The sequence below is a fragment of the Stegodyphus dumicola genome, chromosome 5 (assembly GCF_044657685.1).
Source record: "Stegodyphus dumicola isolate Sdum_Otavi_A_Nest chromosome 5, ASM4465768v1".
Taxonomy (NCBI): domain Eukaryota; kingdom Metazoa; phylum Arthropoda; class Arachnida; order Araneae; family Eresidae; genus Stegodyphus; species Stegodyphus dumicola.
Window position 1 is genome coordinate 33540334 of NC_140772.1, and position 12239 is coordinate 33552572.

Consider the following 12239-nt stretch of genomic DNA (forward strand, 5'->3'; position numbering starts at 1 on the left):
TTATGAGCGCTATTAGAAGAGTCATTATTTATTTTCCCCTTTTACAATAGTTCTTTTTTTTTTAAAGAGATTTTTGATTATTGGTTACTATTTAAACATGAATATTTTATTACTTGTAACGATTGATCAGATAAAGTTCTGATAAAGTAAAATTTTCATGATGAAAAGTTAAAATTGTATAGTGTTGAGAGTTCTAATGAAATGCAACATGAAGGTAATAATAGGTTTTAATGAGGCATATCAAACACCAAGTAATAATCACATTGATAAATATATAAATTTTACAACAAATTAAAAAATGATCTGTCTGAAAACATGTATAAGTTCTTATGATTAACCATCTTTTTATATATTTTTCTTTCATCTTTTAATATATTTTTTTTCTTTGCAAAGCCAAATATGCTATACAGCTTACATAAAGCGAATAAACCGGAGAACGTATGCTTAATAAATAGCAAATAAAGTTACATATTTATAGAACACTGCAAATGCCTAAAAATGAATTACATCTAAAATAAATGATTATTAAATTACATTTATTCATTCATGTCTTAAAATATAACAATCTCTCTACCATTTTCAAATTTTTAAGGATTCTATAAAAATATAAAAATTCTCTTAAAAAACAAAGATTGTAAATTAAATGGTGTAATACATAAATCTACATATTATGAATTAAAGCTAATATAATATGGCAATTAGTTGTAGCGGGTACACGTATTTTAAATTTGAGAATCAACATTGAGTAAATTTAGAGCAGATGGAATCAAAATGCCATACTGCAAAATATTCAGCAGTAGGATTCAGCTAGTTTGCATTTGTTTGGCTCAAAACACTTTAATTTGTTGAATCAGATTCAATTATTTATTTAGGTATAAATATAAAATGTTAACGCAAAAACTTGTGTATTTGTATAATTGTAAATTTTTTAACAGCTTAATATAGAGAGTGAAATGAAAGGGACTCAAGTGCTTTCATATTAGGAAATATTAATAGCATGTGTGTATTCATTTATTATTTGCAATATCTGTACATTTATTATAAGTTATTATTATGGTTAGAAATTTGTATAACTAAAAAAGTGAGAGGTATCTAAAAAGCTAATGAGGAACCCAAAGTTTAGCTGCTGTTAATTATTAGTGCAACTCAAACTGGAAGGTTTATATTTACTGCTACTATCAATATATTGTATATTTTTCCAATGTGCAAGGTACATTTTTCACGAAAATGTAATGTAAAACATGACATACTAATTTATAAGGAAGCACTGCTGCCACTTTTTTAAAGGAGGGATATACTTAAAATGTCACTAGCGTAGTGAAGTTCATGTTTAATTATTCTTCAGTCCTAGCAGTGATCATAGCCATTTACAATAATTTTCTTATTGTAAATGACATAATATCTCAGCTACATTAATTACAATTTTCCCCCACTTTAATAATTTTTTGGCATTCTAAATTAGCCCAAAAGCAAATTTTTGCTAAAGGATAATAATGCAATATACTATGAAACTGTCAAATCTCATAAAATATAAATTTTTGCTTTTAAAGCAGAAAAACTTAATAAATGTGAATATATTACCAGAAATACAAGATCAATGCTATAAATATGCTTTAAGAGGTTACAAAATATAACTAAAGTAACAATTTTCACAATGGAATATGAATGCAGAAACGATTAATATGAAGAACATAGAGAATAAAAAGTCATTTTAATCACAGATATTTGAAAGGAATTAGCAGCAATTGCAATATATGCACCGCAACATCAACTCTTGACATACGAGGCATTTTTCAAAGTACTATAAAGGCACTGTGATGCATATATTACTGTTAGTTTTTATCCGTCTGAACAATTCTTGCAAATATTAAGTATTATTTTTTATAAAAATTGGTGATTGAAAAGATTTTTCTTTCTCCATATTTTTTGTATATACTGTGTTTCTATATTTTTTGTATATACTGTGTTTCTATACTCGCACTCTACTGTGAAAATTGTGAATTTTGCCATGCTCTGTCACCTCCTAAACCTACAGCCATCAATTCTGTTATATCCTTTATATATAATAGAAAAAAAAAAAAAAAAAAATTATGCTAAATGCTGCCATAAATAATGTGATAAAGCAAATAATAAAATTAGGAAATAATCAAATTGCGGTTTGCTCACTTAGAGAGAAAAAAACAATATGATTAATCCTCTTCCTTTTTTCTTTGAATTTTCTATTTTGAAATGCAATAAATTGCATTCACATTATACATAAATGGTTTTATATTCTGCCCTTTCTCTTCTAAGCATGCCAGTCATGAAGTTTTTTTTTTACAATTTACTTTATATATATTTAATGATCATTCATAGTATAAGTAATATTGCTACAAATTCCAGCCAGAGAAATAGATTCTACTAATTGTGCAGATACTGCTATATATAAGTGATACAGAAAGTAAACTAAGAAACTTTTTATCCTTCATTGTTGACAAGCTTAAAGCTCAAACAGCAAAATGGTACTAGCTATGATGGATAAAACATTTTCTTTGCTTTATATATATACATCTTCACTGAATATTCAAAACAAATTTTGTTACACAAATTCCTAATCAAAACTTACACTCAATGAATGTAAAATGTTTCTAAAAAGTTAATGGAAACCCAAGAAGTAATTATGCTCTTAGAAAGCATGAAATGTAATTATTATTGTGTCAGGTATTGTTACTGTGCATGATATGAATTGCAGTATTTTTATTATGAATGTTTAGAATCAGATTACTAGTTCTTTTACAATTAATCCTACAAATAAGCAAAATATAATACGTTTAGGTCTGATAGTCAACATTTTTCTAAAAAATCTTTCAATAATTCTTCTTTTCTATAATAGCTTAAAGTAATATGTGAATGAAAACATAAATAACTTTTTTTCTAAACAAATTTTCAAGATAATTCATATATCTTTCATTTCAGTATTATAAAAAACTGTACATTCATCCTAAACATACACTTAGAAAATTTACATATACCGTATTTGACGGCACATAAGACGCACTTTTTCTAATAAATTTGGTCTTAAAAAAGTTACCTGCGTCTTATATGTGAAGGACGGTCTTATACGTGAAGTTAATTGCATTCAATAATTGTTTATTTGGCTTTTACGAAATGTGAGAACTAAAAGAAACCACGCTATTGAAACTTTTTTCCCTTGTGTGTGGCCGTCTAAATAAGGGTGCGTATTATATGCCGTCAAATACGGTAATTATAATACAGGAAAAGCTATACAATACTATATAATGTAATAATTTATGTAAAATGAATAAATTACTTAATTAAAGATAATTTCTTTTCGTTATTTACAGGGCTTTCTGTTTTCGTAGAAATAGGATATGTGAAAGAAAAGCTACCATTAGGCGAATTTACTGGAGTTGTATTTAATACAAAAACAGTCCCAGGAAAATAGTAAGGAGATGTTACCAAAGATGAAATATTTGGAAGTATTGCTTGTGGTTTCTTGATGGGGCTAAGTAATGTCTTTTCATCTATGAGAAAAACTTCATTTTTTGAAGCATTATCTCCTAGTTGTTTTCCTTTTAAAATATTTGAAACTTCTGCATTTAAGCTGTCGTTACTGCCACTGTCAACTGAGCTGATCCGTGGATGAATATTTTTGACTTCTTTGGTTTTTAAACATTCAGAAGAATTTTCTTTTGGCCCTTTTGTTTTAACTTCAAATTCATTTTTATATGTAGGATAGTTTAATTCATTTGACTTATTCTCTAAATGTACTGATTCATTATAGCTTTCTATTTTCTGTAGAAAATAATCAACATCTGTGTTTGAGGGAAAGGTGATGTCTGGTATGTTAGGAGGCACAGGAGTTGGATAACTGCTAGGAATGCTTAAAGGTGATTCCATTCTACTTGGACTATTAGTTCTTGTACTGCAAATGCTAAGACTTCCACTTTGTTCTGTATCAGTTTGCACAGCATCATTCATTGAAGCACTATTTTTTCTGCAGTCTTCATTCTCATTTAGACTATCTACATTTTTATGAATGATCTTTACCACATTACATGAACTATTTTTATTGGAATTCGGTTGAATGGATCTACCTTCAAGTTGTATAGCAGCTATTTGTCCATCTGAAAGTGTTAAATTTAGTGACTTCAAAATAGCATCACGTTGTTCAGAGGAAATTTCCAAGGTTTGAAGACACTCCTGCAGGAAGAAAAACATTTAAAATAGACATATTTATTTTGAAACATTTGAAATTTATGAAAATACAGAACAAAAAATAATTTAGCTGCATTCAATATTTTTTTTTAAACAAAACGTTATAGACTTACATTGCTAACCGGCTTTTTGTCCACTGCTGCTTGTTTAGTTTGTGGAGAGTGAACTGGAGATTTCAAAACAAGTACATTGGGAACATCTAAAAAACATTATGATTTTTTATCATTAGAAAGCATTATTATTAAAATGGATTTTTATTTAAGGCAATCTTGAAGAATACATGTAACATTTGAAATCCTCAAGTTGTTCTTGGTTTATATAGATAATATAAAAATCATATTAAGTGGTAACCTTTTATTAATTACTAGAAATATTTTAGGACAAAACATTTTTATTCATTAATTTTGGTTCAGGATTTATTTTTGCATCTTTAAAGATAAAATGCACAAAAAATATTCAGAGAATTACTGTATATTTTCACATATAAACTGATCTGTGCATAGCCAAGAGGTAAGACTTTGCTATAAAAGTTTAGCCGAAATTTGCAATAAGCCAGATTTAAAATCACCCTATAAATTCAACTTATATAGTTGTATATTATTGTATTGCACTAAATATATATGTATTTATATATATCAGTGCAAGAAAAACAGCAATAACTGATGTAGATTTTATTTTAAAGATACACACAATGACTGAAATACTATAGCCTTTTAACAGTCCTAATTTTTCAGAATACTATTCAAAACACTATTGCCAAAAGCTGTAATAGATTTCCATAGTTCAAATTATTTTTTTATCTGGCTTAAAATAATTGTAATTGTAATTGAAATTGAATGCCAGACCTCAACAGCTATAAGTGATTGTTTGATTACTAAAAAAAAGTTGCATCAGTAATGAAGATTTTACGAGGTGGATGACTGTGATGTTAATGATGAAATGGGAAAACAGTGCCATTTATAATATAAACACTTGACTGATGCAAAGACTTTTGAGAATTGGTAGAAAAATTTCTGCCAGATACAGATAGAGATGATTTATTAATGCACATTAAGTAAAACAAAAATATTTTTCAGTTAATTTTGCTTGCTGATATTTTTTTATTCTTGCATATTTTCCAATTGCCTGTTTTCAGGAAATGAAACCAGTCTTTAAAAATGTGTGATTTGGTGTTAATGATGGAAAAACATGATGTCAAGACACACTCATAAGTTTTCTTGTTGGTTTCACATAACACACATTAATCCACTTTATCTGCTGATTATTAAATTAAATAAAGAATATCTATTCTTTCCAAGCTTTCTGTGAAACAACTGGCACAAAACTGAGTCAAGATTTTTTAATGATGTATCTGTAACTTGTATCTATTATTGTATGTATGTATATTACCGGCAAAGTATGAAACACCAGCATTCTAAAGAATGCCTGCCAATTTTAGTTAAAGTAAGAAATATGAGAATTATTATATACATTTTATAGTATGACAAATGCTGTTTAAGTAAAGTATGAAAAAAAAGGTTATGATATGGCTATTATTTAAAAGATTTATTTCATTACTTTGCTGGTTTGTCATCTGGCATTCTATAGAATGCTGGATTTCATACTTTGCCAATAACACACACACACACACACACACACATATATATATATATAAAGAGTGACCTCTTTGTTCAAACTTCTGTTGAAATAATTACAAGTCTGGCAACATTTTTATCAACTTTCATGGCCAATGAAAAAATACATAAATACCTATTTTCTCAATTATTTGTTTTTATGACCGAGTTATTTGTAAGAAATCTTGAACTAGGGTTGCCACTCAAACAGAAGAATGAAATTCCCCAACATTTCCATGTTTTTCAGGTGTGTTTTAAGAAAATTTCAGTCTAATTATGGTACCACTTTAAAACACAAGTTTACCAATTACATATAATCTCCAAAACATTACTAGGAGTTATTTTCTCCACTGAAGATTGAGATTAGAATCAGCCTAATCTGGATTAAAAAATGCAGCTAAACGAAAGAAAGTAATCTATTTAGTAATATTTTAAAGATTTTGTGATAAAATCCTAGTACACAGTACGGCCTTGGCACGATTTTGCAAACTGTTGCCTACACCAAAATGACCCTTTTAATGCTCTTCATAAATATCTGGTTTACAGTTCATCATAATGTCACCAAATTCCATGTGTACTGTATACTCGGATTAAACTGATTTTGTTTTATACAAGAATGGGAAGGTATTTTCTTTTGTTCAGCATGCACTTGCTTTGCCTTTCTAAAAGAATCTGATTTGTATATACTTGGTGTATTTAATTATGGAAAAGCACATGGGGGCTATCTGCCTAAGGGGGGGGATGCCTTCATGGAGGACTTTCTAAGGGAAACTGGCTCGTATACACGTTACACATGGGGAAAACCACGAAAACACCCATGCAGCCAGCCCGTTCGTGGGATTCGAACCTCGGACCGAACTACCAGTGTTCAGCGACTTTACCGCTCGGCCGCTGGTGGGCCTTGAATCTGATTTGAGCTTCGAAAATTGGCTCTATGCCAGCTGCCCCAGTGATGCTTATGCAATACATAATTCGCCAAGAAAGTGATCACTTCCAACATTAGAATGAAAAAAAAAATCACTCTTTGGGGGGAGGGGGAATTGCCATATCCCTGACTTCCCTGACTTTTCCAGATTTTGACTAAAATATTTGCATAAAATACATTGCATTCACTTTGACACAAATCAAGATCAAATTGGATATTTTTCTTAGGGAACAAGAGGCCAAGTATTTTCATAGCTTAAAGAAAGTGATTTTACAGATAAATCATTTTGAAAATCCATCAGTTCTAACTCCGCTGTAGCAGTGTCTTCTTGTCAGTATCAGCTCAGTGGAGGAATCAAGGTTAAGCAACCAAAGATAGTTAACAAGATCTACCGAAAATGTCCTCATGAGCTACTAGTAGGTCATGATCGACAGTTTGGCGATCTCTGCTATAACAGGGATAATTTTTAAATAACTGGACAGCTTACCAAAATTCTTTATAGTCTATGAACCATTATCTTGCATCTAGCAGTTTCTCATTTACAACCTCTATTAATATGCATACATCAAGTTCGAATCCAATACTTAAAAAGTAAAAAGTCATTGCCTACTTCAAAACATCTTGCCGATATGCCAAAATTTCACTTATTACAATATATATGCAAGATGAAAAAGATATAAAGCAAAATTCTGAAATAAATTTGCAATATTCCCTGAAATTTTAATTTGAATTATCAGTGTTCCTTTCTATTCTAAATTGCTTATAATAAACTTTTCTGAGCTACTTCATTTCCATATTAATCCTATCATATGACTTCTTTTTATTGTGCTGGTAACACAAAGGTTTTGAGAACTAAAAATTGCTAATAATAATTTTAGAGCTTTATTAATCATCCAATCAAAATGTACCAAAACTAACCCATTCTGAATTAAGATTCCATCCTGAATACATTACTGTCACGTTTGTTCTTCATTATAGATAAACACCTATGCACTCAATTTTTCTACATTATTACACACACACATAGCATTTCTCAGAAACTAATCCCCTCTCACAAATGAAAGATAACTTCACTTTTTTTTTATGTTGAGATAAAAGTAATAGGCAACTGTGTGAAATGATGTAGTGAAACAAATTAAATTTTTAAGAAATTAAAATTAATTAATAAATACTTAATAAATTTTAATAACTATTCTGGCAAGCTATGTAATTGAAAATTTACTTGCAGAATTTCTATTAAAAATTATAACATCTTATTAGAACATTCGTAAAACAGATTTTACATCCTATGCTTTGTTAAGGTATTAAGTACTTTTCAGACCATCACAGTTTAGATCCGTTTTATCACAGCCATTAAAATATTTAGCCAGTTATCAAGTTAAGTAAAATGAATAGTTTTAGGCATTTCCTATAAAATAACTAAGAACATTATAAAAACTTAATGCCTTCCTTATTATTAAGAAGGGAATGAAATATATATATATATATATATATATATATATATATATATATATATATATATATATATATATATATATATATATATATATATATATATATATATATATATATATATATATATATATATATATACAGAGAGAGAGAGAGAATGTGCATCTAAACCCCTCAAACACATAGGAAGGGTTTTTAATGAAATATCAAATTTTATCAAAATGATGTAGTGAAACAAATTAAGAAATTAAAATATCTATATAATTTTTGATTTGCTCATGAAATTGAAAATAGTGTGTATTCATATATAACACTGATATTCTGAATTATATGAAATTATGTCATTTATATTGCATGGTAATTTTCAAGATATTTTAAAATGAGATGGCAATCCCTCTTGAATATGTTATATTTTGTCATATAGCAACAAACTGGCATATGGAAGATAAAAATAGTTTATATCAGGCAGTGGGAACACATTTTTCTTAAAATTGCAAAGTTTATTAAATCAAATTTTAAAGTGAGTTGCCAAGTGGCAACACGTTGCTTTTAAATTGCTGAGTTTGTTAATCAATAATTCATCAAATTTGTACAGAAAGGTTAAAAATAAAAACAAATTTGAAATTCGGGCTTTGAGGTTTATATTAATCACATATATTTTAACTCTATCTTATATATATATATAGTGAGAGAAAGAATTTTATCTATTGCACTTGCTTTTTTAAACACTTTAAAAAAGAATTAGTGTTTTTTTTAATGACTAAAAATTATTTTAAATAAGGAACTTTTCTTTTGCTATAAATAAAAATGAACTGATTTTGTATTCATATAAATCATTTGTTAAAGATCATATAACAACATAAAATAGTGCATAACAATTGCATCAATGGAACATCACATCTTGACATTAATGATAAAAGTTCTATTAAAATATGCATTATATCTTCCTTACTTGCACAATTTGCAGATTTGTCACTCTTACTAGTATTCAGTATATAATAAGGTACACTTCTTTGAGTGGTTGATTTGGGAAGATTCACAACTTTGAACTGAGGCTTCATTTTAACTTTAAGTGGCTTCAATATAGAGCGAGTTCCCTTTTCTTGATTTCTCTCTATTTTGATTTCTGGGAGTTTATATACAACATCTTTATTGTCAGTCCTTAAATCATCGAATTTTATTAGAGAAAAACTAGTTATGTTTGAGCTTTCATCAGTATTTTTTAGATTGCTTTCAAATGGTGGAGCTGAAAGAGGTGTTTCATCAAGGCCAAGTTTTCTACGCTCCATCTCTGCTACAGCACATATTTCCTGAAATGATGAATGACGCACAAGGCTTCTAGGTTTCATATTAGATCCATACCTATTACTAACAGCTCTTGTATTGTTCTGAAGGCAGGAAATTGTTGAAATATCTAAAAATACATAAAAATGCAAATATAGTATGTTTTTTTCTCATAATATATCAAATTATTTAATAAGGTAAGTCAAAATTAAAATAACAGTAAATCCCTTTTTACACAGATAGCCACAGTTCTAGATGATTTTAGTCTTCTATGGTAACGAATGATCTCAGAGAAGAACTGATCAATATCAATTTGTTCTTAGAATTTCTAGTCTCTTTCAGAGGTGGCTCACTGTAATTAATTTCAGTCTATTTTAATTTATTATGTTTAGTTTTGAAGAGTTCGTTCTTGAAACAGAATTATGCACCCTAATGGCATTTAGTTTTAAAAATAACTATTCTGGCAAGCTATGTAATTGAAATTTTACTAACAGAATTTCTATTAAAAATTATAACATCTTATTAGAACATTCATAAAACATTGTACATCTATGCTGAAGGTATTAACTACTTTTCAGACCGGTTATCACAGTTTAGATCTATTTTATCACAGCCATTAAAATATTTATATGCACAGTAAACCTGCCCATATAGAGTTCCAGGGTTCGTACACATTTCTGCATACGGAAATTAAGTACTTTTAAGGACCATTAATGAAAAAAATTAAGGACCTATGAGCAAATGGTAACTGAATAAATTTAATTAAAAATATTATTCTATGCCTGAATTTCACTTTTGTAATACCATCCTAAAAATAAAATAGATCCCTAAGTAGTATGCGTTATTACTAAACATGAATTAACATAATTATTAATAAATTTGAGAATTAAATAAACTTTATGCAATTTATCAAGTAGCATTAATTATTTTACACTTAATAATAGTTGTGCATATTTGAAAGAAGATAAGTGACATTTACGTTTTACTAATAGTTAGCTTTATGCTGATTTTTTAATCTCATTTTGTCACATACTTGGTCTAGAAGTTTGGTAAATAGCAGGTATTAGATTTTATGTCAAGCGGAATAGGTTAAAATGAGAAGTAAGATCATAATCAACATAATTCATAACAAAATACTGAATGTTGTCACCGTTGCTGATTGTTCAGAGAGACATGCTGATTCGAACAAACCTGAAAGGCCTGTGAAGGCATGGTTGGCAAGTGTTGAAATTTAGTCAGGCTCTGTTTCATGCAGTTAGTGTCATAGCTTTGTGTAAAACTCCAGGGGTTGCAACCTAGTTCATATACTTTCAGGTTCCAATAAGCCATTACAGCAACCAGAGGTGATAAGTTGTTTTGTATTATTTTAAGTCTCACTAGATGCAAAGTATAAGTTTTACTTGAATTTCTACATTTTTGTGTTTTATCTTGTGACCACAGTGAGTATTAATGAAAGGCAATAACTCGCCTTAATATGTAGAGATAATTTTTAAGGGTAAGTAGTTAGTTATAAATAATTAAATTAGGTAAATAGGCAACCTTAGTCATTATGCCTTTACATGGCCACTATTAAATTTTATTTTTTAACAATATTTGTTAAAAAAGCCCTATTAAAATCAAAATCTAATAAAATTGCACAGTTTAAAATACATGTAATTTATGACACTGATTCTTAAACGATATTAGATTAATTACACATTAAAAGCTACAAAAAATTAATGTTTTGTAACAACAACACTCATCAAAATGTTTATCTGTCATTTTAATTTGAAACCTTCCCAAACATTTTGGATACTTTATATTAAACATCTTTTCTAACAATGAGAGATTTGTCTCAATATGCAAACCAATGCTCTCGCTAGTTTCTGCGGGCTTATCTCCCAACTTATCAACCTCTCCACAAAGTACCTATGAGGGTTTAATTGATCTGGTAAAAGTTAAATAGTCCCAAGCCCCAGACAGACATGAAGCAAATTATCGCTATGTCTGAAAGTAATTACAATATCAGACAAAGGTTTAAAAAGAATCTCTCATTTAAAAAGAACTTAGAACATAAAAAAATGCTAACAAAATCAATTACAGCTCACGGTGATGTAATTAAATAAGAGCAATCAAATTCAAAATGTGGACTAGTGGTCAAAGATTATACAATTTAATTTAAATTTAATCTGGCTCAGTAACTCTATCATTTGAGGAAATAGACATGGGAAATTATAGTAAAGACTGAAATCATAAACAGTTGGGTAATTTACATAATAATAACTGCACATATCTTTGAAGAATAATTTTCTTTGTGTATTCAGTTTCTTTCTTCAACACGTTTCCTTTTCATTTTAGAATTTTGGGATTTAATTAAGGATTTCTCTTATTCTAAAAAACACTAAATGCATTTAGAAAATATAGAAAAAGTTACTAATTTTATTTCTTTAGTAATATGAATATTCAGAAAAAAATATGAATTATATATGGTAAAGGCCGGTTACAAAGCTGGTGTGGCGGAATGTTTAGAATTTAGTGACACACGGGACAACAAAATCTAGAAATGGCAAAACTCTTAGAATTTAGAGCAGACATTGGAAGCAGAATTTAAAAAGGCACTAGGCAGCAGAATTTAGGATCCACAGATATTGCTTTTTATATATTTAGAAAGACAGTGTCTTTCTAAATATATAAAATATTATATTCATATCTTTATTACATTTAATAATAAGTTTGAGATTTAAATTACAATAATTATGTTAAAAGTA

At 28.5% G+C, this 12239-nt stretch overlaps 1 protein-coding gene across 3 annotated transcripts in view; it reads right to left on the bottom strand.

Moving 5' to 3' along the window:
• Nucleotides 1–209: 209 nt before the first annotated feature.
• The window catches only part of LOC118186671 (uncharacterized), a 72554-nt gene continuing 60524 nt past the window's right edge, over nt 210–12239 (bottom strand). For all 3 annotated transcript variants that reach the window (XM_035356794.2, XM_085816550.1, XM_035356793.2), the window contains exons 9-11: nt 9161–9622; nt 4332–4417; nt 210–4203 (exon numbers count right to left, since the gene is read on the bottom strand). In XM_035356794.2, the coding sequence (XP_035212685.1) occupies nt 3307–4203; nt 4332–4417; nt 9161–9622 (1445 nt within the window). In that variant the 3' untranslated portion in view covers nt 210–3306. The remainder of the gene's footprint in view (nt 4204–4331; nt 4418–9160; nt 9623–12239) is intronic.